At 49.8% G+C, this 26,632-nt stretch overlaps 2 protein-coding genes across 3 annotated transcripts in view; both read right to left on the bottom strand.

Moving 5' to 3' along the window:
* Positions 1-26,632, bottom strand: part of LMO1 (LIM domain only 1) — a 230,695-nt gene that overhangs the window by 107,075 nt on the left and 96,988 nt on the right. The gene's annotated exons all lie outside the window — the stretch shown is intronic.
* BRWD3 (bromodomain and WD repeat domain containing 3) overlaps positions 1-26,632 on the bottom strand; it is an 82,476-nt gene that overhangs the window by 12,887 nt on the left and 42,957 nt on the right. Inside the window, exons 10-31 of the mRNA XM_075837297.1 lie at positions 25,520-25,640; positions 25,000-25,040; positions 21,312-21,416; positions 21,076-21,229; positions 17,718-17,852; positions 16,430-16,558; positions 15,825-16,050; positions 15,279-15,473; positions 11,193-11,376; positions 8,734-8,827; positions 8,499-8,645; positions 7,913-7,989; positions 7,257-7,428; positions 6,921-7,037; positions 6,339-6,446; positions 4,714-4,838; positions 4,176-4,258; positions 3,966-4,077; positions 3,810-3,871; positions 2,239-2,394; positions 2,034-2,154; positions 239-364 (exon numbers count right to left, since the gene is read on the bottom strand). Of these exons, the coding sequence (XP_075693412.1) occupies positions 239-364; positions 2,034-2,154; positions 2,239-2,394; positions 3,810-3,871; positions 3,966-4,077; positions 4,176-4,258; positions 4,714-4,838; positions 6,339-6,446; positions 6,921-7,037; positions 7,257-7,428; positions 7,913-7,989; positions 8,499-8,645; positions 8,734-8,827; positions 11,193-11,376; positions 15,279-15,473; positions 15,825-16,050; positions 16,430-16,558; positions 17,718-17,852; positions 21,076-21,229; positions 21,312-21,416; positions 25,000-25,040; positions 25,520-25,640 (2,790 nt within the window). The remainder of the gene's footprint in view (positions 1-238; positions 365-2,033; positions 2,155-2,238; positions 2,395-3,809; positions 3,872-3,965; positions 4,078-4,175; positions 4,259-4,713; positions 4,839-6,338; positions 6,447-6,920; positions 7,038-7,256; positions 7,429-7,912; positions 7,990-8,498; positions 8,646-8,733; positions 8,828-11,192; positions 11,377-15,278; positions 15,474-15,824; positions 16,051-16,429; positions 16,559-17,717; positions 17,853-21,075; positions 21,230-21,311; positions 21,417-24,999; positions 25,041-25,519; positions 25,641-26,632) is intronic.

Genomic DNA, 26,632 nt, shown 5'->3' with positions numbered 1-26,632 from the left:
GCCGCAGGGAGAAGGCGGGGCCGCAGGGAGAAGGCGGGGCCGCAGGGTGAAGCCGCGGCCACAGGGAGAAGCCGCGGCCGCAGGGAGAAGGCGCGGCCGCAGGGTGAAGGCGCGGCCGCAGGGTGAAGGCGCGGCCGCAGGGTGAAGGCGAGGCCGCAGGGTGAAGGCGCGGCCGCAGGGTGAAGGCGCGGCCGCAGGGTGAAGGCGCGGCCGCAGGGTGAAGGCGCGGCGCACGTACCTGATGTATCGCAGCAACACGTCCATCACTATCTTGGCAGCTTTCACAATGGGAGAATTTGGCTCGTTGAAGGTCCTGGCGTTGTGCTCAATGTATCGCACTTCCCACATCAGCGCAGAGATTCTCCTACAAGACGGACGCAAGAAAACCGCGACATGAGAAGATCGGCAACAATCCAGGACGCTCAGACGTCTCGCAGAATGTTCCTGAATGGTTTCTGTATTTCGATAACCTGGATGAGACCGAAGGCCTCGTTCACGGTGCGTTTTTATACTTCCATGCGAAGTATAAATCCGAGAACGTAAACCTCCGACGGATCGCTGCAACACATCCCGCTCTATAGGTATACAGTGGGATAAGGTCACCCGAACCTCCGGGCACGGCGCCACCTGAAGCGATGACGTCACTATCCACATATGGGACTAGAGCTGCAGGGTCAGACTACACACGGCTACTTTGTTGTCTGTTACCATGGCGTCGCAGAAACCAAAAGATACATTATTAATCAAGACATATCGCAAAGTTTCTTTATTTTTCTCATTTTAGATGCACGAAGACGATGAAAAATAAATAGGATGTGAAGGTGGAGATGACCTTTAAGGGTGACCGTTTCTGTAGACGCTATAACGGCGGCCATATTGTTTACCACCCAGGTTTTCTACAAGCCGATAAAACGTAGGCCCAGCGCACACGATCGTAAAATCGCCCATAATTACGGGCCCATTCATTTCTATGGCGACGGACACCTTCCCACATGTCTACGGGAGTGTCCGTGCCGTATAATGGGAGCACGGATCGTAAAAACGGCCGGCCGTCCCCGTAATTACGTGTCATAATTACGGGCACGGTCGTGTGCAGGAAGTCTCAGAAGAGAATAGAGATGGGGAGTCAGGGGCGGATATGAACCGGGGATCGGCGGAGGGCGGAGTCATTCTCGGGCCGGTCACGTATATAATGTATATAAAGCTTCCTCACTGTATGAGCAAAATGTCCACAACTTTCTGACCGACTTCGAGGGGAATTTATTATCAGTTCTACGTAGAGAAGTCACGAATTCCTGACTCCTGCGCGGCTCGTGCAACTAAAAGGTGGGCGTGGCTTAGTGGAAGGGGCGTGGTCTTCTGCCGCTGACAAATTGACCATCATTTATGCCAGAAATTGGTGTCAATGACAGCGCGAGTCCACGTCATCTCACGGCTGGAGTCCACGTCATCTCACGGCTGGAGTCCACGTCATCTCACGGCTGGAGTCCACGGGACTTTCCGGTGCTGGAGATGCAGCTCATTCTATTAAAAGGCTTCTTATTCCAGCGCTGCTCGTGCCTGAAACTTCAGTCTTAATAAATTCTACCCCCCACCATTTTCAAGACCTCTGTTTACAGTCAGTTGATGGCAACATTTACATTAAAAAATATATTTAAAAAAAGAGATATAACATCCTGATGGAAGACTTTTTACAGCAGGCGGCTTGTTACAATGTATCAGTGCAGGTTACAGTGATCAGCCTGGAGTGCAGGACGGGAGAGATTTGGGCTGCTGTGGTGTTTACGCTCACAGAGGATTTTTTAAGACTGGATACAATTGTTACAAACCTTCAGCTGTGAGAAGGTTCAGGCCTGAATAGGTTAGTAGCCTCTGAATGTAAGTTAAAACGTTTACATTCACTGACATTGAGCAGAGATCTTGAAAATGGTGAGGAATGAAACAACGTTTATTAGAAGGTTACAGAACATAACGAAGCTTTATCTAGAGCCAGGGTTATTATTGCCCCCCCCCCCACGGGCCGCAGCGCTCACCTGTAGAAGTGACTGTCCAGCCTCTTCCTCACGGTGCTCAGGTCGGTCGGATAGGCCACCACGGTGCAATATAGAGGATAGGCGTGGAGGTCCACGGGAGCGCTGAACGGGCTGGTCAATTCTGACAACACAAACCGTGGTAAATAGTCATGGTCGGCGTCACGTGGTCGGTTATTCCACCTATAGACACTATATGAAGACCCACCGAGTGCGAGCAGCTGGTCAATCCCCCCGATCACCCGCTCACACACGTCATCTCTGGACTTGGCGCCCCACTCTCCTTCCTGCGGTTTATACTGGAGTGCGTTCAGCTCCTCGGCAGTGACAGGAACGCCGGCGCCGACCTCGTCCGGAAGAGAAACTGCAGAGCGAAGAATCATCAGATGTGACGGCTCAGACGGAGCTGCGCAATATATATAACCCCCGACATACAGTACACGCCATATATCCCCCGACATACAGTACACGCCATGTATCCCCCGACATACAGTGCACGTCACGTATCCCCCGACATACAGTGCACGTCACGTAACCCCCGACATACAGTACACGTCACGTAACCCCCGACATACAGTACACGTCACGTAACCCCCGACATACAGTACACGCCATATATCCCCCGACATACAGTGCACGTCACGTAACCCCCGACACACAGGTACACGTCACGTAACCCCCGACATACAGTACACGTCACGTAACCCCCGACATACAGTACACGTCACGTAACCCCCGACATACAGTGCACGTCACGTAACCCCCGACATACAGTGCACGTCACGTAACCCCCGACATACAGTGCACGTCACGTAACCCCCGACATACAGTACACGTCACGTAACCCCCGACATACAGTGCACGTCACATAACCCCCGACATACAGTACACGTCACGTAACCCCCGACATACAGGTACACGTCACGTATCCCCCGACATACAGTGCACGTCACGTAACCCCCGACATACAGTGCACGTCACGTAACCCCCGACATACAGTGCACGTCACGTAACCCCCGACATACAGTGCACGTCACGTAACCCCCGACATACAGTACACGTCACGTAACCCCCGACATACAGTGCACGTCACATATCCCCCGACATACAGTGCACGTCACATAACCCCCGACATACAGTACACGTCACATAACCCCCGACATACAGTACACGTCACATAACCCCCGACATACAGTACACGTCACATAACCCCCGACATACAGTACACGTCACGTAACCCCCGACATACAGTACACGTCACATAACCCCCGACATACAGTACACGTCACGTAACCCCCGACATACAGTACACGTCACATAACCCCCGACATACAGTACACGTCACATAACCCCCGACATACAGTGCACGTCACATAACCCCCGACATACAGTGCACGTCACATATCCCCCGACATACAGTGCACGTCACGTAACCCCCGACATACAGTACACGTCACGTAACCCCCGACATACAGTACACGTCACATAACCCCCGACATACAGTGCACGTCACATATCCCCCGACATACAGTACACGTCACGTAACCCCCGACATACAGTACACGTCACATAACCCCCGACATACAGTACACGTCACATAACCCCCGACATACAGTACACGTCACGTAACCCCCGACATACAGTACACGTCATATACTGAACAGGGGGCGTACATTCTCCCGTATACTCCCCCCCCCTTATGTAATGTATAGTGAACAGGGGGCGTACATTCACCCGTATGCTCTTCCCCACTCATTCTATAGTAAACAGGGGGCGTACTCTCTCCTGGGATCGGCTCCATGTCCCATGGGCTCATGTTCTCCTTTTCGTTGTTGTCCCAGCTGGTATTAGGAGACAGAGAAGGGTCAGATAATGATTGGTACAATCCCCAATGTCTGCCGTCCCTCCCCCCCTCAGAGCTGCGGCCGCACTTACTGCACGCTGTAACACTGGAACGGGCTGTCGGGGTAATCGATGTGGAAGGGCTGCTGACTCTCCACCGTCCCGAACCACCAGGCGTCGTCGATGATGCTGCGGAAGCGATCGCCTACAGAGCGAGAAACGTCAGCGGTGAATCCACAACCCCCGACCTCACAAAGCACCGGATTATACAGAGGAGATCGCAACGCGGACAACATCACCTACCGATCTGCCAGTTCCTCTCCTTCGCCTCCTTATAGAACTGATGGAGGACGAGAAAGTCAATCACATCCGGCATATCGTGATATCTACGAGGAGACAAGGAGCGGCATCATATACTGGACATAGACCCCCCCAGCGTCATCATATGCCGGACACAGACCCCCCCCCCCCCCCGAGCGTCATCATATACCGGAAATAGACTCCCCCCGAGCGTCATCATATGCCGGACATAAACCCCCCCCCGAGCGTCATCATATGCCGGACATAAACCCCCCCCCCCGAGCGTCATCCTATACCGGACATAGACCCCCCCCCCCCCTCCGAGCGTCATCATATACCGGACATAGACCCCCCCCCCCCGAGCATCATCATATACCGGACATAGACCCCCCCCCCCCCCCCCTCCGGGCGTCATCATATACCGGACATAGACCCCCCCCCCTCCGAGCGTCATCATATACCGGACATGTACCCGCCCCCGCGCCCAGAGCGTCATCATATAAACCGGGCCCGGCGCGGTGATGGGGCTCATGTCACTTACTTGAGTGAGATCGACTCCCCGCTCATCTGGCCGGATGTGGGGTCCAGAAAGGCGAGTTTTAAGCAGCAGAGTGTGGGGGGCCCCACCTCAAATTTAATCCCCACAATTTTCAAGAATTCCTGTTCCTGGGGACGAACAGAAGGAAAGAGTTTATTAGGGAGACGAGACGTGACAGATTGCGGGGGATGTCTACAGGGCAAGGGTCCCTCACACACGAGCGTCACCCCGAATAACGGATCATCAGCCGGCCACACGACGACCTGCGGCCGGGGCGGGAGAAATCCTCATAATATTAGGGAAATGCATCGTGAGCAAATCTCTTATAGGACGTTCATGATCAGAACAGTCACTGCTGGGAAAACTACGGAAGGCGTTGTATTTCCAGGAGAATTCTCCGGAGCGCGCACGCAGCCCCCCGCACGCGACCCACGTGCTTTACTCAAATCAGAAGCAACAGCGCCACCTGCTGGCCATAAAACACAGGATTTAAGGTTCTGTATGATGAAAAGTTCTGCAACTGTGTAAGAAACTTTGTGTTTCAGTTCCTAACCATTTTCAAGACCTCTGCTTCCTGCCAGTGAATACAAACATCCATGGTTCGATAACCCATCCTGACTTACATTATATTTGTATCCAGTCTACGTAACTGGCATTTTACCGAAAATTGATACATTGTAGCAAACTATCAGGAGAGTTGTGCTGCTGCTGCTGCGTTTTACTGAGGATTTTCTACAATGTAAGGCTTCGTTCACATCTGCGTCAGGGCTCCGTTCTGTCTGAGTGGAGCCCTGACTGACACAAACTGAACCAAAGGTTTCCATAGCCATTCATTTCAATGGTGACGGATCCGGTGACAACGGTTTCAGTTTGTCTCCGTTGTGAAAAGGTTTTGTTGTTTGACAGAATCAATCCCGTAGTCGACTGCGCTACTCATGCCGTCAAAACGATGGAATCCTCGCACAACGGAGACAAACTGAAACCACTGTCACCGGATCCGTCACCATTGAAATAAATGGCTATGGAAACGGAAACCTTTGGTTTCAGTTTGTGTCAGTCACGACTCCGTTGCGACAGAAAGTTCAGACAGAACGGAGCCCTGACGCAGATGTGAACGAAGCCTTACATTGCAAGAAATACTGAAATGTGAGAATTATTAGGTCAGGGCGAGTTATCAGACTGAAAGTAAAAAAAATAAAAATAAATGGAACATTAACTGACAGCAAGCAGAGATATTGAAAATGTAATACATTATTCAATAATGATGTTTTATTTTCAGGGAACCCCTTTACATGGCATCTCCCCCATAGTCACCTCCACTGGACACATCCTATGCAGGACGTCAGAGAGGCGAGAAGGTATCAGGAACAAGCGGTCACACAGGGGGGGGGGGCTGGCTGCACTACAAAGCACAGCATGCCCTAAGAGGACGAGGGCGGAACCTGCACGGTTACCGTGACCCAATCGGCCTCATGTATGAATCGCACCCACAGTAACCAATCAGAGCGCACCGTGCACGGATCCAGTGGAACATAGAGAATGAACGCTGAACTCTGATTGGCTGCGGAGTTTTCACACAAGGCCTGGGGCGCTCCACCAAGTATCCCCAGAGACGTGAACACACTTACCCTGAGCTCCATCTTATTCCACGGCTGTTTCTGCATGTTGACGCTGTAGATTTTCGCCTTCTTCACGGCGCGCACGTACGCTTCATGTCCTTGTTTAAAATAAATGACCTGCGCGAGGAGAGCGGCAGCTGAGCGAGGGATCCATTATAGGGTTAAATATTTACAACATCGAGAAATGACATTAAAGTGAGACCTGCAACACGACGGAGCGGAGAATCCCCCAAAATAAAGATCCAGAGCGTAAATCCCAGGAGCGGTCATGCAAAAATACCCGTCCGGCGGTTTTCTAGACACCGGTTTTGCCGTTCAGGGCTGTTGGAAAGCCGCGGCTACATTTGGCAGCTTTGTAGGGATCTTCTGATCTGCACAGGCGGCTTTCCTAGATCCTGAATGGCAAAATCCACCTAGATGGAGAGCAGAACCGGATGTAACCCTCTACCCCGAGAGGACGGGCCCAGACCGACGCTATAAAACTACAACTCCCAGCATGCCCGGAGAGCTGCCGACCGTCAGGACATGCTGAGTCTCGTAGTCTCAGGATCACGACACAATCACAAGCCTCGCAGTACAATCTCCGGATACCTCGTCTCCCATCTGAGGGACAAACGGGGAGCGCCGCGGAATCGTATCCAGGATCCACTGGGCAGGAATCCACTCGTCACTCGGCTCCCCCTCCAGGGACAGGAGATCACTCGGCTTCTTTACAGAGACAGAAAAGAAAAGTCAATGGAGAAATATTATAAAGAGTCCCTCAGGGAGCCCCCGCCATTGCATACACCCCACATCAGACAGATCTGCAGGAGCCTGGGAAAGATGGGTGACCAGAACAGTGGGAGCCCAGCGGTGGCCGCACTGTCACCCAGCTTTCCCAGAAGCAGATGGATAGAAGGTTGAAGCTCTTAGTGAGCGAGCACCCACTGTGAGAGCCTTCCTGCGGGTCTGCTTGTGTCTCCGCTGCCGCTCCTCCTCCTTGGTCTCGTCCTCGGAGCTGCTGCACATCTTCCGCGTCGTCTGCCGGGTTTGTCTTTTCGGGGGCTGGAGATTAATCCCGGCGTCTGCCGTCCAGTCTGAATACTCGCTGGAGGTGTCACTGCAACAGGGGCAGGTAAACGGCGCACAATAAATAACGTGGCAGAGACGGAAATGGGGACAAACCTCCGCCGGCCATATCCAAATACATGAGAGTTATCCCCGGTACATAGAAATCCCTGAAAACGGCTCAACCGTTTCTACGCGACGCGCATTTCTAGGCGAGTGTCAATCAATACGGCTGAGATGAAGTTCCCCTGGTGATGTCATCTCTCCCAGACTGCCCCTACAACCGCCATATCTCAACGCTCAGGAGTCTGGGAAAGCTGGGTGACAAATCCCATGGGTGTAATGGCAGCAAAGTCATGTGAGACATACAGATCGTGCTCAGAAACAGGAGACAGACAGGAGAGGACGGCGGCGCTCAGCACATCCCCCGGCGCCAAACGCTGCGCTAGAATGTTAATGATTATATTTACGCTGCTCACGTGATCACCTGACAGGACAACCCCCCCCCCCCCACAGGGACTCATTGATGGGACTACCTGGAGGAGCTCTCAGTTTGCCACGGAGCGGCCACTTCACCGTCAGACGCGTCACTGGACGGACGCGACTCCTCATCCTAAAAGTAGAAAGAAAGTGAAAGTGACATCCTTATTCCTCATCAGGGAGAACCAGTCGTCTCCACATGAAGCTCAATCCTTGTATCATGAAAAGCTTCTAATAGGCTTTGTATTGAAATTTCTCACCATTTTCATGATCTCTGCTTGCGGTCAGTGAATAGGAACATTTTTATTTACTTTCAGAAACTGAAAAACGATCCTGACCAGAGTCTCTTACACAGGTGATAGTCTGTTACAATGTATCAGTATAGACAATCCTCTGAGATGCATGAATCAGTCACCTGTCCTCTTACCTTCACTTATCCATTGTAACAAACCTATCAGCTGTGTGAGACTCTGAATACGAACTATTAATTATTCAGTTTACTGACAGCAAGCAGAGATAGTAAAGATGGAGATGAACGGGACCACAAAATCCATAAGAAGTGGTAGAACTTTTCATCCTACAATGATGAAGCTTTCCTGACATTAGACTGGACAGCGCGTGCTGCCTCATCCGCGCGCGCACCTCTGGGGAGCTCGGAGAATCGTCCCCGTTGCTTGTAGCGTTGCTGGTCTGAGACTCTCGGTCGATGTTGGAGCGGGTCTGGTAGGCGTGCAGCCGCTTCTTCTGGACCCTCCGCAGGGAGCGCCCGCTGCACACCTGGTATTCACTCTGAAAGAAAACACAACAGAGTGGACGGTGATCCGGCACCATAGATACCAGGCCGATCCTAAACACGGCCCCATACTGGGGGGCTTACCCTCTGCGCTGGGTGAGGGGGCTTCCTCCTCTTCTCTGTAATGTACACATGCACCTCCATGTCCCCCTTACCAGAGCGACACTCCTCCTGCACTCTGCAATACAGAACATTCCGGATTAACAAATAGAAGAACCAGAAAAGGGATTGTCCAGTGCAGGGAACCAATCAGTATACATCCTAATAGGGAACTCCAAGTTAACAGCGCCAGGGGGGGGGGGCCTTCTGTTCAGGGTCCTCATCTCATGGGCAGAGTGGCGAGCGGTTACATAGAGCGTCCCTCTCTGGAGGACCCGTCCTGTCCCGTATTACCCAGACATCACATTGATATGAATGGACACTGTGTAATACTTTTCCTGTGGGGGGCGCTGCAGGGAAACTGAACACTTACTGTCAGAGTTCACCACAGATCACAGCTGATCGCTGGGGTCCCAGCAGGAGGACACATTGTGATCAGCTTATTGTCAAGGGACCCTTATAACAAGTAGAAATTGTACAAAGCGGAGAACCCCTTTAAAGTCTATGTCCATCCCAAGCACCAGGTTACGGTTACCTGCAGAATCTACATAAACAGTGGAGTCACCGTGTTCATACAAGCCTGTGTTATATTCCAGAGCTGTACTCACAATGCTGCTGGTAGAAAAAAAGCAGGGAATGCTAAGAGATTTCAGCTCTGAAGCCGGCAGAATAGTGAGTGCAGCTCTGGAGTATAATACAGGATATAACTCAGGATCAGTACAGGATAAGTAATGTCATGTATGTACACAGTGACTCCACCAGCAGAATAGTGAGTGCAGCTCTGGAGTATAATACAGGATGTAACTCAGGATCAGTACAGGATAAGTAATGTAATGTATGTACACAGTGACTGCACCAGCAGAATAGTGAGTGCAGCTCTGGTGTATAATACAAGATGTAACCCAGGATCAGTACAGGATAAGTAATGTAATGTATGTACACAGGGACTTCCAGCAGAATAGTGAGTGCAGCTCTGGAGTATAATACAGGATGTAACTCAGGATCAGTACAGGATAAGTAATGTAATGTATATACACAATGACTCCACCAGCAGAATAGTGAGTGCAGCTCTGGAGTATAATACAGGATATAACTCAGGATCAGTACAGGATAAGTAATGTATGTACACAGTGACTCCACCAGCAGAATAGTGAGTGCAGCTCTGGAGTATAATACAGGATATAACTCAGGATCAGTACAGGATAAGTAATGTATGTACACAGTGACTCCACCAGCAGAATAATGAGTGCAGCTCTGGAGATTAATACAGGATATAACTCAGGATCAGTACAGGATAAGTAATGTAATGTATGTACACAGTGACTCCACCAGCAGAATAGTGAGTGCAGCTCTGGAGTATAATACAGGATGTAACTCAGGATCAGTGCAGGATAAGCAATGTCATGTATGTACACAGTGACCACCGGCAGAATAGTGAGTGCAGCTCTGGAGTATAATACAGGATATAACTCAGGATCAGTACAGGATAAGTAATGTAATGTATGTACACAGTGACTACACCAGCAGAATAGTGAGTGCAGCTCTGGAGTATAATACAGGATGTAACTCAGGATCAGTACAGGATAAGTAATGTATGTACACAGTGACTCCACCAGCAGAATAGTGAGTGCAGCTCCTGAGATTAATACAGGATATAACTCAGGATCAGTACAGGATAAGTAATGTAATGTATGTACACAGTGACTCCACCAGCAGAATAGTGAGTGCAGCTCTGGAGTATAATACAGGATGTAACTCAGGATCAGTGCAGGATAAGCAATGTCATGTATGTACACAGTGACCACCGGCAGAATAGTGAGTGCAGCTCTGGAGTATAATACAGGATATAACTCAGGATCAGTACAGGATAAGTAATGTAATGTATGTACACAGTGACTACACCAGCAGAATAGTGAGTGCAGCTCTGGAGTATAATACAGGATGTAACTCAGGATCAGTACAGGATAAGTAATGTATGTACACAGTGACTCCACCAGCAGAATAGTGAGTGCAGCTCTGGAGTATAATACAGGATATAACTCAGGATCAGTACAGGATAAGTAATGTAATGTATATACACAGTAACTCCACCAGCAGAATAATGAGTGCAGCTCCTGAGATTAATACAGGATATAACTCAGGATCAGTACAGGATAAGTAATGTAATGTATGTACACAGTGACTCCACCAGCAGAATAGTGAGCGCAGCTCTGGAGTATAATACAGGATGTAACTCAGGATCAGTGCAGGATAAGCAATGTCATGTATGTACACAGTGACCACCGGCAGAATAGTGAGCGCAGCTCTGGAGGATAATACAGCGACTATGCTGTTTAATTAGGTTAATTCTATACATAATGCGTAAAATAGAAGCACAGGGACCCACCGTGACCAATATAGGTCTGATCTCCCATAGGTTGCTGTGTGACCCCAAACAATTTTACCTGCTGACACCGGGATGTAACTCATTCACCACCACCCTCCTCCTCCATGCGATAAGATCTCGCTCGGTTGCCATCTGACTTCGCGGGGCGTTGTCATGCATTTGGCGGACTCCTTCAATCTGTCCACTGCGGAGTAGGCCGACATTAGGTGGTGATGACAGATCCAGGCTCTGACTCCTCACAACTGAAACAAACAAAAAGCTGAATATAGGAGAACAACAATGTTACCTAAGCCGTGTCCACAAGCTCAAATAATCACTGTAGCCGAAGGACTAGAACAAGAGGACGCCTCAAGTAACATACGTGGAATCAGCAGAAGTCATTAACCGGCCGCCGCCTGAGCAACAACGCACCGGACCCCGAGTACCAGCTTACACGACAACGCACCAGATCCGGAGTACCAGCTTACATGACAGCGCACCAGACCCGGAGTACCAGCTTACAGGACAACGCACCAGATCCGGAGTACCAGCTTACACGACAACGCACCAGACCCGGAGTACCAGCTTACATGACAACGCACCAGATCCGGAGTACCAGCTTACAGGACAACGCACCAGATCCGGAGTACCAGCTTACACGACAACGCACCAGACCCGGAGTACCAGCTTACATGACAACGCACCAGATCCGGAGTACCAGCTTACACGACAACGCACCAGATCCGGAGTACCAGCTTACACGACAACGCACCAGACCCGGAGTACCAGCTTACATGACAGCGCACCAGACCCGGAGTACCAGCTTACAGGACAACGCACCAGACCCGGAGTACCAGCTTACAGGACAACGCACCAGATCCGGAGTACCAGCTTACACGACAACGCACCAGACCCGGAGTACCAGCTTACACGACAACGCACCAGATCCGGAGTACCAGCTTACACGACAACGCACCAGATCCGGAGTACCAGCTTACACGACAACGCACCAGATCCGGAGTACCAGCTTACACGACAACGCACCAGACCCGGAGTACCAGCTTACACGACAACGCACCAGACCCGGAGTACCAGCTTACACGACAACGCACCAGATCCGGAGTACCAGCTTACACGACAGCGCACCAGATCCGGAGTACCAGCTTACATGACAACGCACCAGATCCGGAGTACCAGCTTACATGACAACGCACCAGACCCGGAGTACCAGCTTACACGACAACGCACCAGACCCGGAGTACCAGCTTACACGACAGCGCACCGGATCCGGAGTACCCGCTTACACGACAACGCACCAGACCCGGAGTACCAGCTTACATGACAACGCACCAGACCCGGAGTACCAGCTTACACGACAACTCACCAGACCCGGAGTACCAGCTTACACGACAACGCACCCGATCCGGAGTACCCGCTTACACGACAACGCACCAGACCCGGAGTACCAGCTTACACGACAACGCACCAGATCCTGAGTACCAGCTTACACGACAACGCACCAGACCCGGAGTACCAGCTTACACGACAACGCACCAGATCCGGAGTACCCGCTTACACGACAACGCACCAGACCCGGAGTACCAGCTTACACGACAACGCACCAGATCCTGAGTACCAGCTTACACGACAACGCACCAGACCCGGAGTACCAGCTTACACGACAACGCACCAGACCCGGAGTACCATCTTACACGACAGCGCACCAGACCCTGAGTACCAGCTTACACGACAGCGCACCAGACCCGGAGTACCAGCTTACACGACAACGCACCCGACCCGGAGTACCAGCTTACACGACAACGCACCAGACCCGGAGTACCAGCTTAGACGACAACGCAGCCGATCCGGAGTACCAGCTTACACGACAACGCACCAGACCCGGAGTACCAGCTTACACGACAGCGCACCAGACCTTGAGTACCCGCTTACATGACAACGCACCCGATCAGGAGTACCAGCTTACACGACAACGCACCAGACCCGGAGTACCATCTTACACGACAGCGCACCAGACCCGGAGTACCAGCTTACACGACAGCGCACCAGACCCGGAGTACCAGCTTACACGACAACGCACCAGACCCGGAGTACCAGCTTACACGACAACGCACCCGATCCGGAGTACCAGCTTACACGACAACGCACCCGATCCGGAGTACCAGCTTACACGACAGCGCACCAGATCCGGAGTACCCGCTTACACGACAACGCACCAGATCCGGAGTACCAGCTTACACGACAACGCACCCGATCCGGAGTACCAGCTTACACGACAGCGCACCAGATCCGGAGTACCCGCTTACACGACAACGCACCAGATCCGGAGTACCAGCTTACACGACAACGCACCAGACCCGGAGTACCAGCTTACATGACAGCGCACCCGATCCGGTGGTGGGTCATTATTCTGCAGGTCATTCTATCCCCTGAGCACAGCCAAAAACTCAAATACATCCTTAACTATAAATCTTGAAAAAATGGGGAACTCTGAGATAAAAGGGGTTTCCCCAATATAAAGCAGAGTGGGGGGCGCTGCAAAGAGCTTCTGTCTCACTGGAGGAACAGGAGCATCTAGGGGAATTAGTGAAAGGCTCAAAGAATTCAATGCACCATTTCTATTGGTTGTTTGGTCTAGGAAACCCCCATGTAAATACCGTGTTCGGAGACCGAGGTGCGAGGAAAGTAGCAATGACAGTGTCTCCCTCTGGAGGAGCCGGGAAGTCAGTGCATTAGGTGAGGAGCCCATAGATCTCTAGGGGGACCGTATAACGCATCATTCCTCCAGGGGTAACGGAACACGTGTCACCAGATTCCCATACAAGTTACGGCTGATCAGTGGGGTCCCAGCAGAGACGCCCTGCGAACAGCTTAACAGGAATAGGCTCCGCTAACAAAAAATGGAGTCCACAGCGGAGCTCCCCTTTAATGCTGCTCCTTTGGCAAACAAGAATTGAGTTCAGGGCTTCCCAGCCAACGACAGGTGATTGGGTAGGGTAACACCTGGGGGGGCCTGTGCGGTCAGCTGGTCACTGGGGGGGCCTGTGCGGTCAGCTGGTCACTGGGGGGGGGCCTGTGCGGTCAGCTGGTCACTGGGGGGGGGGCCTGTGCGGTCAGCTGGTCACTGGGGGGGGCCTGTGAGGTCAGCTGGTCACTGGGGGGGGCCTGTGAGGTCAGCTGGTCACTGGGGGGGGGCCTGTGCGGTCAGCTGGTCACTGGGGGGGGCCTGTGAGGTCAGCTGGTCACTGGGGGGGGGCCTGTGCGGTCAGCTGGTCACTGGGGGGGGCCTGTGCGGTCAGCTGGTCACTGGGGGGGGCCTGTGCGGTCAGCTGGTCACTGGGGGGGCCATCACCACAAAGCCAAACCAGATAAACCCCGCTGACATAAAGGAGTTCTGCAGGAGTTTCAGCTTTCAGGCAGTGAATGGTCGTCCTGAGCAGATATGGAGGTGTCCAGGGGGGTCCCAGTTATTGACTGCAGGCCCAGCGCATTGTAACGCACCCCGACAGGCCCAGCGCATTGTAACGTACCCCCCTGACAGGCCCAGAACATTGTAACGCACCCCCGACAGGCCCAGAACATTGTAACGCACCCCCTGACAGGCCCTGCGCATTGTAACGCACCCCCTGACAGGCCCAGAACATTGTAACGCACCCCCTGACAGGCGCAGCGCATTGTAACGCACCCCCTGACAGGCCCAGAACATTGTAACGCACCCCCTGACAGGCCCAGAACATTGTAACGCACCCCCTGACAGGCCCAGAACATTGTAACGCACCCCCTGACAGGCCCAGAACATTGTAACGCACCACCCGACAGGCCCAGAACATTGTAACGCACCCCCTGACAGGCCCAGAACATTGTAACGCACCCCCTGACAGGCCCAGAACATTGTAACGCACCCCCTGACAGGCCCAGAACATTGTAACGCACCACCCGACAGGCCCAGAACATTGTAACGCACCCCCTGACAGCCGCAGCGCATGTAATGCTAAGAGACAGTCGTTTATACCAATTAAAGAACGAAATCTACATAAAAACGATGTTACTCTGTAAACGCAGCGGAGCAGACGCACGGATGTGCCGCACATGGTGGACGCCGTCTGACGCATTTCTGGTTATGCCAAGAAAGAGAATAACCACTCACATCCACCGCTGGAGTCGGCCCGGTTATACGGAGGGTGGTCCTCGGGATGGTCCTCGGGATGGTCCTCGGGTTGGTCGTCCTCCGTGAGCCTCTGGTCTTGTTCTCTCTGCAGGACGCGGATGAGGCCGTCCAGGAGGCTCTCCTCGTGACTGAGCGTCTGCTGCCCGATGACCTGCTCCACCACGTCTCCGTTACCTGATCAGGGAGAAGGATAAATACATGAGTATGACTGCCCCCCGATGTGACGACTCAAGGGGGGGCGATCGCCCAGGGCTCAGATCTACACTCGCTGGGGGCTCAGGGGTCAAATTAAGCCCCGTAGAGAAGTCACAAAATATATTGCAGCCAATGGATCATGTCATGACAGCAGGTACTCGAGGCGTCTACACGACAGGCTCCTCCCTGCGGCCGCCATGATCAGCAGCGCCACAATGAAGACCTGACCGGCTGCACCTGACACGAATAATACATGAACCCCAAATGTCTGCGCCTCAGAAAATCACCAGAAACGTATGAGGGTCTGGGAGACACCACAGGGGTTGGTACCGTTTGATATGTATCCGAGCTGCGGGATCAGTTGTTCGTCCTTGCAGTTCTCCCTCCCGGGCACCAGACGCTGGCAGCGGGTAGGATGTGGATTTCCATCAACGTCCACCAGGAATGGAGGCGGCATGAGGTGCGGGGCCTGCTGGGTCTGTTCATCCAGGACGTAGTTATTGGCGTCTCGAATCAGCGGACGGAAGTCGGTGTGAAAGAACATTTGTTCAGGGATCTGCGGGCAGAACACAGAGAATTACAGCGGACACAGACAGACCCCTCCCCCGTCATATTCTGAAACGTGAAGGGACCGACCGGGACTACAAGCCATTGTTAAGTAACAGGAGTCCCTTAATGGATAACGAGCCCCACATGTGACCGGTCCAGCCTCCCTGCCAGCGGCGGTCACAGACCAAGTGCTCAGGACAGCGACGGCTCCTCACAAACATTTATGGCAAATCCTACAAAAACGGACCCGGATTCTTGTACCCCCCCCCCCCCCCCCCAGAGATCAGGACATTATCTTTTCTGGATTTGGTTTCTCGCTATACAGAAGTTGCGCGGTGACGGGATCCCGGTTGTACGTTATTTGCGGTCATGTTCACAGCGCTCACCTTCTCATAACCTTTACTGCACCCAAAACCAAACAGCAGGAGGTGCCCGTGGGAGTCTGTGCAGGCGAAGTGCTGCCCGTCAGGTGAGAACTTGCAGTCAAACACCGCGCCGTGTCCCTGACCTTCAATCTGGAATAGAGAACAGCGTTACAATATCACACAACAGACACAAGTACAGCGGGGCAAGAGCCGGAGGGGCTGGGAAGGGGCCGCTGGTAGGAGGCGGGAAGGGACCATCCCCCAAGATCTACACTGATGTAATGTTCTGGAGACGCTTTATTATATTAGGGGATTGTATGTTGAGCAATTCTCTGCCCCTTCAGATGGTACGGGACCGGCAGAGATGTTGCGGGACCGGCAGAGATGTTGCGGGACAGGCAGAGATGTTGCGGGACAGGCAGAGATGTTGCGGGACAGGCAGAGATGTTGCGGGACAGGCAGAGATGTTGCGGGACAGGCAGAGTTGTTACGGGACCCGCAGAGATGGTACGGGACAGGCAGAGATGGTACGGGACAGGCAGAGATGGTACGGGACAGGCAGAGATGGTACGGGACAGGCAGAGTTGTTATGGGACAGGCAGAGATGTGACGGGACAGGCAGAGATGTGAGTTAAGAGTCCTGTCTCACGACCCCTGCAGAGATCCCCACTTCATCACAGTTCTGCAGGTTCGTTACGGTCCTGGTTTTTACTTGTAACGAGCAGAGATTCTGATTCCACACAATAAAAAAGGACTAAACATCAATTACTCACCATCTTCAAGATCTCTGCTTGCAGAATAAAAACACTGAAAATACAGATATAATTCGTCTCACAGATGACATTTGTTACAGTTGTATCCAATCTAGTCAATCCTCTGTGATTGAATGAGCGTGGACTCCAGACTCATAGTCTGTTACAATGTGTCAGTGCAGACAAAATGTATCAAGTGTGGAATCCAGGCTGTTTATCTCTGGGGATTGTCTAGACTGGAAAGAACAAAAGCTTCAGCTGTGAGAAGTTCACTGACTGCAAGCACAGATCTTGAAAAAAAAAAAAAAGTGATTAGTAGAAGCACAACATCTATTGAACAGTAATTTGAGTCTTTCATTGTACACAGATTCGACTTTATTTACGGAGAATCCTTCTGTGGCGTCAAGCGGTCCTAAAACCGGAGGAAAAAGAACCTGCGGCTCGCTGCTCTTCTTACTCCACAGCCCAAACCTAGGAATACTCGTCTGTGCCGGGCACCGATCCATCCAGGACACAAACGCCAAAAAATAAGAACGACACCTCAGTCATTTTCTTACCATGTTGAAATAATTGCGGATCTTTGTTCCGTTCTCCAGATCCCAGATAAAAATATTCCCATCATGTCCGGCGGAGAGAAGGATCCTGGAGTCAAAGGGGTGCGCTTCCAGAACAAACACCTCGTCATCGTGACCCTGCAGAGACAAGGCAACACAATCAGACCACTCATCATACCAATGCCTGATCATTTCAAGATCTCTGCTTGATGTCACGTAAATAGGAAAAAATCATTGACAACATAAAGGGGATGATGACTCATCCTGACCTAATCCTTCTTACAGCTGCTAGGCTTGTTACAATGTATCAGTTCAGGTAACAGCTATCCACCTAAAATCTAAGACAGAAGAAAGGTTTATGCTGCGGCAGAACAACGACAGAAGAGACGAAAGAGACAAAGACCATCAGAAAGTTCTAGAACATTACAGAACGATGAATAACAATAAACTGAAGAAAAGAAGCCAAACAGATACTCGTCTAATAAGGTTTACACAACGCTGCATCTTCCCAGAAAGCGAATCACCAGTAAGATCTGTACAGACGCTGAACAAGCAGGAGCAGCGTAGTAATACACAGTGACTCCACCAGCAGAATAGTGAGTGCAGCTCTGGAGTATAATACAGGATGTAACTCAGGATCAGTACAGGATAAGTAATGTAATGTATGTACACAGTGACTCCACCAGCAGAATAGTGAGTGCAGCTCTGGAGTATAATACAGGATGTAACTCAGGATCAGTACAGGATAAGTAATGTAATGTATGTACACAGTGAGTCCACCAGCAGAATAGTGAGTGCAGCTCTGGAGTATAATACAGGATATAACTCAGGATCAGTACAGGATAAGTAATGTAATGTATGTACACAGTGACTCCACCAGCAGAATAGTGAGTGCAGCTCTGGAGTATAATACAGGATGTAACTCAGGACCAGTACAGGATAAGTAATGTAACGTATGTACACAGTGACTCCTCCAGCAGAATAGTGAGTGCAGCTCTGGAGTATAATACAGGATATAACTCAGGATCAGTATAGGATAAGTAATGTAATGTATGTACACAGTGACTCCACCAGCAGAATAGTGAGTGCAGCTCTGGAGTATAATACAGGATGTAACTCAGGATCAGTACAGGATAAGTAATGTAATGTATGTACACAGTGACTCCACCAGCAGAATAGTGAGTGCAGCTCTGGAGTATAATACAGGATGTAACTCAGGATCAGTACAGGATAAGTAATGTATGTACACAGTGACTTCACCAGCAGAATAGTGAGTGCAGCTCTGGAGTATAATACAGGATATAACTCAGGATCAGTACAGGATAAGTAATGTAATGTATGTACACAGTGAGTCCACCAGCAGAATAGTGAGTGCAGCTCTGGAGTATAATACAGGATATAACTCAGGATCAGTACAGGATAAGTAATGTAATGTATGTACACAGTGACTCCACCAGCAGAATAGTGAGTGCAGCTCTGGAGTATAATACAGGATGTAACTCTGGATCAGTACAGGATAAGTAATGTAATGTATGTACACAGTGACTCCACCAGCAGAATAGTGAGTGCAGCTCTGGAGTATAATACAGGATGTAACTCAGGACCAGTACAGGATAAGTAATGTAACGTATGTACACAGTGACTCCTCCAGCAGAATAGTGAGTGCAGCTCTGGAGTATAATACAGGATATAACTCAGGATCAGTATAGGATAAGTAATGTAATGTATGTACACAGTGACTCCACCAGCAGAATAGTGAGTGCAGCTCTGGAGTATAATACAGGATGTAACTCAGGATCAGTACAGGATAAGTAATGTAATGTATGTACACAGTGACTCCACCAGCAGAATAGTGAGTGCAGCTCTGGAGTATAATACAGGATGTAACTCAGGATCAGTACAGGATAAGTAATGTATGTACACAGTGACTTCACCAGCAGAATAGTGAGTGCAGCTCTGGAGTATAATACAGGATATAACTCAGGATCAGTACAGGATAAGTAATGTAATGTATGTACACAGTGACTCCACCAGCAGAATAGTGAGTGCAGCTCTGGAGTATAATACAGGATGTAACTCAGGATCAGTACAGGATAAGTAATGTATGTACACAGTGACTTCACCAGCAGAATAGTGAGTGCAGCTCTGGAGTATAATACAGGATATAACTCAGGATCAGTACAGGATAAGTAATGTAATGTATGTACACAGTGACTCCACCAGCAGAATAGTGAGTGCAGCTCTGGAGTATAATACAGGATGTAACTCAGGATCAGTACAGGATAAGTAATGTAATGTATGTACACAGTGACTCCACCAGCAGAATAGTGAGTGCAGCTCTGGAGTATAATACAGGATGTAACTCAGGGTCAGTACAGGATAAGTAATGTATGTACACAGTGACTCCACCAGCAGAATAGTGAGTGCAGCTCTGGAGTATAATACAGGATGTAACTCAGGATCAGTGCAGGATAAGTAATGTAATGTATGTACACAGTGACTCCACCAGCAGAATAGTGAGTGCAGCTCTGGAGTATAATACAGGATATAACTCAGGATCAGTACAGGATAAGTAATGTAATGTATGTACACAGTGACTCCACCAGCAGAATAGTGAGTGCAGCTCTGGAGTATAATACAGGATATAACTCAGGATCAGTACAGGATAAGTAATGTAATGTATGTACACAGTGACTCCACCAGCAGAATAGTGAGTTCAGCTCTGGAGTATAATACAGGATATAACTCAGGATCAATACAGGATAAGTAATGTATGTACAGTGACTCCACCAGCAGAATAGTGAGTGCAGCTCTGGAGTATAATACAGGATGTAACGCAGGATCAGTACAGGATAAGTAATGTAATGTATGTACACAGTGACTCCACCAGCAGAATAGTGAGTGCAGCTCTGGAGTATAATACAGGATATAACTCAGGATCAGTACAGGGTAAGTAATGGAATGTATGTACACAGTGACTCCACCAGCAGAATAGTGAGTACAGCTCTGGAGTATAATACAGGATGTAACTCAGGATCAGTACAGGATATGTAATGTATGTACACAGTGACTCCACCAGCAGAATAGTGAGTGCAGCTCTGGAGATATAATACAGGATATAACTCAGGATCAGTACAGGATAAGTAATGTAATGTATGTATACAGTGACCCCACCAGCAGAATAGTGAGTGCAGCTCCGGAGTATAATACAGGATATAACTCAGGATCAGTACAGGATAAGTAATGTAATGTATGTACACAGTGACTCCGCTGATCATGTAGATGATATACTCTGTGATCAGAGGTGGAGTTGGGCTTTACATATTAGAAGAGGTGAGCTCTGTTATAATAGGATACTCACAGATAACACGTGGAGGAGTTGTCCACTATGGGAATTCCACACTTTTAACAGGAAGTTATTGACGGCGATGATGACCGTTGTATCGGATCGGTCCCAGGCCACCATGGTCACCTTTAACTTGGTCGCTTTGTCCTCCGCGCTCGATACATTGTTCCTGTGAATATAATGTACAGATTGATGATCTGAGGCCTCTACTTAGTCTGCAGTAATAGAGCCTGAGCAGCGGCGCCTCTTACCCGGCCATCCTGGCGCTCATGTCCAGCACAATCATCCTCCATTCCTGCTGCTGATACTGCCAGAGCCGCGCGGTCCCATCTCTGCTGCCACTGACAAAGCTCAATCTGCAGGAGGGAAACCACAGTCATGTCACAAGCAGTGCGAGCAGGCGGCACGGGACGGAGACGAAGGTCCGCGTACATGTACAGTTCACCCCTCGTCTCCCTCTCTCCTGACATGGATAGAGGTTGTTCAGTGTAGACACTCCTCGTAACTCCTATTACTGAGCCCCCACACCCCCATTATTTGTGCCGCACATAGAAAAACTCAAACTGAGCCCAAGAAGATGATTAGTCTGACAATGTCAATGGAGCTCACGCATACTCCGAGAGCTGCACCACAAGTACCAGCGCACCATGATCTGCTTCTTGTCCGCTATGAATATAAAATCAGCTCCGGTATGTAGTGCCGACCTAAGGGTTAAAGCGGCGACCACCCTGATAAGCGTGACCGTTGTGCTGATCATGAATTTCCACGCGGCAATTCTGCCGGTTATTTCCCTATGACTGCAGCGCCGCGAGGGGCAGGTGCATTATATCGCAGCGCCGCACTACTGACACTGTACAAGTGGCGGATAATTCCAGGGTCCACATGACAGCAGCAGGAGGAGACCCAGAAAATCTGACTGATACGGACAGATGGTGGCAGCGCCAAGCCAGGGATCCTCCCGCCAGAGAGAACGCAGCATCAGCCCGGGGGGAAATAGCCGCGCGCCGTCACCGGGGACTCAGACACCATATGACAGAATGAATATAATGAAGAACTCCTCAACAATCTGTTTTAAACCCTTTTCAGGATTACTTACATCCAAGACTGAAAACCTATCGTGACCTAATTCTGCCCCCACACGTGCATTAATAGTGAGTGCAGCTCTGGAGTATAATACAGGATATAACTCAGGATCAGTAACTCAGGATCAGTAATGTAATGTATGTACACAGTGACTCCACCAGCAGAATAGTGAGTGCAGCTCTGGAGTATAATACAGGATGTAACTCAGGGTCAGTACAGGATAAGTAATGTAATGTATATACAGTGACTCCACCAGCAGAATAGTGAGTGCAGCTCTGGAGTATAATACAGGATGTAACTCAGGATCAGTACAGGATAAGTAATGTAATGTATGTACACAGTGACTCCACCAGCAGAATAGTGAGTGCAGCTCTGGAGTATAATACAGGATGTAACTCAGGATCAGTACAGGATAAGTAATGTATGTATACAGTGACTCCACCAGCAGAATAGTGAGTGCAGCTCTGGAGTATAATACAGGATGTAACTCAGGATCAGTACAGGATAAGTAATGTAATGTATGTACACAGTGACTCCACCAGCAGAATAGTGAGTGCAGCTCTGGAGTATAATACAGGATGTAACTCAGGATCAGTACAGGATAAGTAATGTAATGTATGTACACAGTGACTCCACCAGCAGAATAGTGAGTGCAGCTCTGGAGTATAATACAGGATGTAACTCAGGATCAGTACAGGAGAAGTAATGTAATGTATGTACACAGTGACTCCACCAGCAGAATAGTGAGTGCAGCTCTGGAGTATAATACAGGATGTAACTCAGGATCAGTACAGGATAAGTAATGTAATGTATGTACACAGTGACTCCACCAGCAGAATAGTGAGTGCAGCTCTGGAGTATAATACAGGATGTAACTCAGGATCAGTACAGGATAAGTAATGTAATGTATGTACAGAGTGACTCCACCAGCAGAATAGTGAGTGCAGCTCTGGAGTATAATACAGGATGTAACTCAGGATCAGTACAGGATAAGTAATGTATGTATACAGTGACTCCACCAGCAGAATAGTGAGTGCAGCTCTGGAGTATAATACAGGATGTAACTCAGGATCAGTACAGGATAAGTAATGTAATGTATGTACACAGTGACTCCACCAGCAGAATAGTGAGTGCAGCTCTGGAGTATAATACAGGATGTAACTCAGGATCAGTACAGGATAAGTAATGTAATGTATGTACACAGTGACTCCACCAGCAGAATAGTGAGTGCAGCTCTGGAGTATAATACAGGATGTAACTCAGGATCAGTACAGGAGAAGTAATGTAATGTATGTACACAGTGACTCCACCAGCAGAATAGTGAGTGCAGCTCTGGAGTATAATACAGGATGTAACTCAGGATCAGTACAGGATAAGTAATGTAATGTATGTACACAGTGACTCCACCAGCAGAATAGTGAGTGCAGCTCTGGAGTATAATACAGGATGTAACTCAGGATCAGTACAGGATAAGTAATGTAATGTATGTACACAGTGACTCCACCAGCAGAATAGTGAGTGCAGCTCTGGAGTATAATACAGGATGTAACTCAGGATCAGTACAGGATAAGTAATGTAATGTATGTACACAGTGACTCCACCAGCAGAATAGTGAGTGCAGCTCTGGAGTATAATACAGGATGTAACTCAGGATCAGTACAGGATAAGTAATGTAATGTATGTACACAGTGACTCCACCAGCAGAATAGTGAGTGCAGCTCTGGAGTATAATACAGGATGTAACTCAGGATCAGTACAGGATAAGTAATGTAATGTATATACACAGTGACTCCCCCAGCAGAATAGTGAGTGCAGCTCTGGAGTATAATACAGGATGTAACTCAGGATCAGTACAGGATAAGTAATGTAATGTATGTACACAGTGACTCCACCAGCAGAATAGTGAGTGCAGCTCTGGAGTATAATACCGGATGTAACTCAGGATCAGTACAGAATAAGTAATGTAATGTATGTACACAGTGACTCCACCAGCAGAATAGTGAGTGCAGCTCTGGAGTATAATACAAGATATAACTCAGGATCAGTACAGGATAAGTAATGTAATGTATGTACACAGTGACTCCGCCAGCAGAATAGTGAGTGCAGCTCTGGAGTATAATACAGGATGTAACTCAGGATCAGTAGAGGATAAGTAATGTATGTACACAGTGACTACCAGCAGAATAGTGAGCGCAGCTCTGGAGTATAATACAGGATATAACTCAGGATCAGTACAGGATAAGTAATGTAATATATGTCCACAGTGACGCCACCAGCAGAATAGTGAGTGCAGCTCTGGAGTATAATACAGGATATAACTCAGGATAAGTAATGTAATGTATGTACACAGTGACTTCACCAGCAGAATAGTGAGTGCAGCTCTGGAGTATAATACAGGATATAACTCAGGATCAGTACAGGATAAGTAATATAATGTATGTACACAGTAACTCCACCAGCAGAATAGTGAGTGCAGCTCTGGAGTATAATACAGGATGTAACTCAGCATCAGTACAGGAGAAGTAATGTAATGTATGTACACAGTGACTCCACCAGCAGAATAGTGAGTGCAGCTCTGGAGTATAATACAGGATGTAACTCAGGATCAGTACAGGATAAGTAATGTAATGTATGTACACAGTGACTCCACCAGCAGAATAGTGAGTGGCAGCTCTGGAGTATAATACAGGATGTAACTCAGCATCAGTACAGGAGAAGTAATGTAATGTATTTACACAGTGACTCCACCAGCAGAATAGTGAGTGCAGCTCTGGAGTATAATACAGGCCGGACACATATATAAATAATTGGGATTATCATCATTACACAGCTCACGGTTACGTTACGGACACTCACCGCTCTCCATTATTACAGAACTGAACAGCAACCACCTTATCCTGCAGACAAATAAAGAGGAACAGTTAGGAAATGGAGTTTAGGATATTTTGCTGCCAATAAATTCCAAGAACAAAATAAAAAAGGAAAAATAACCAAATTCACATTGACTGAAATAAACTAAAGCTGGGGAAATCAAGAAACAAGACCATGGCACCAAAGTTACAGCTGATTTACAATGGAGGACGAACAGGTGACCTAATAGAGGTGAAAGGTTGGTGAGTCTCGGGGTGGTGGTGATAAAGCTTCTCCTTCATGCTTTATACTGCTGCTTTGCTTTTTCAGATAAGTTGTTGTGTACAAGCACAAGCTCAGCAGGAAGGAAAGAAGTTATTAAACTAGAAGAAACAAACTCCCAGAGATACAAAGATTTATCAGTAACCTATTGCACATAGACGGAGAGGGAGGAGCCTCAATAAAGAGGAGGAGCCATTATGGGAGGAGCCTCGATATTATACGTAAGTGAACACTCTGATCTTACCAAATGTGCTTCCAGTTCTGCGATCTTTTCTGGCTCGCCGGAGCCCAGGTAATATACTCTGATAATTTGATCCGTGCTGCCGGTAGCTATGAACATCCCACCTGCAGAGGAAACAGAGACACTGAGCGAGCAGCACAGACAAGAGACTAGCACAAACGAGCGCAGCACGCACAAGAGACGAGCACAAGCGAGCGCAGCAGGCACAAGAGACGAGAACAAGCGAGCGCAGCAGGCACAAGTGGCGAGCAAAAGCGACGAGCACAAGCGAGCGCAGCGCGCACAAGCGACGAGCACAAGCGAGCGCAGCGCGCACAAGCGACGAGCACAAGCGAGCGCAGCACGCACAAGGGACGAGCACAAGCGAGCGCAGCACGCACAAGGGACGAGCACAAGCGAGCGCAGCACGCACAAGGACGAGCACAAGCGAGCGCAGCACGCACAAGGGACGAGCACAAGCGAGCGCAGCACGCACAAGGGACGAGCACAAGCGAGCGCAGCACGCACAAGGGACGAGCACAAGCGAGCGCAGCACGCACAAGAGACGAGCACAAGCAAGCGCAGCACGCACAAGAGACGAGCACAAGCGAGCGCAGCACGCACAAGAGACGAGCACAAGCGAGCGCAGCACGCACAAGGACGAGCACAAGCGAGCGCAGCACGCACAAGGGACGAGCACAAGCGAGCGCAGCACGCACAAGGGACGAGCACAAGCGAGCGCAGCACGCACAAGAGACGAGCACAAGCGAGCGCAGCACGCACAAGAGACGAGCACAAGCGAGCGCAGCACGCACAAGAGACGAGCACAAGCGAGCGCAGCACGCACAAGAGACGAGCACAAGCGAGCGCAGCACGCACAGAGACGAGCACAAGCGAGCGCAGCACGCACAAGAGACGAGCACAAGAGACGAGCACAAGAGACGAGCACAAGCGAGCGCAGCACGCACAAGAGACGAGCACAAGCGAGCGCAGCACGCACAAGAGACGAGCACAAGCGAGCACAGCACGCACAAGAGACGAGCACAAGCGAGCACAGCACGCACAAGAGACGAGCACAAGCGAGCGCAGCACGCACAAGAGACGAGCACAGGCGAGCACAGCATTAGCAAACTTCAC

The sequence above is a fragment of the Rhinoderma darwinii genome, chromosome 9, assembly GCF_050947455.1.
Source record: "Rhinoderma darwinii isolate aRhiDar2 chromosome 9, aRhiDar2.hap1, whole genome shotgun sequence".
NCBI classification, from domain to species: domain Eukaryota; kingdom Metazoa; phylum Chordata; class Amphibia; order Anura; family Rhinodermatidae; genus Rhinoderma; species Rhinoderma darwinii.
The sequence above is the reverse complement of the archived record's forward strand: the minus strand, read 5'-3'. Positions and strand labels throughout refer to the sequence as shown.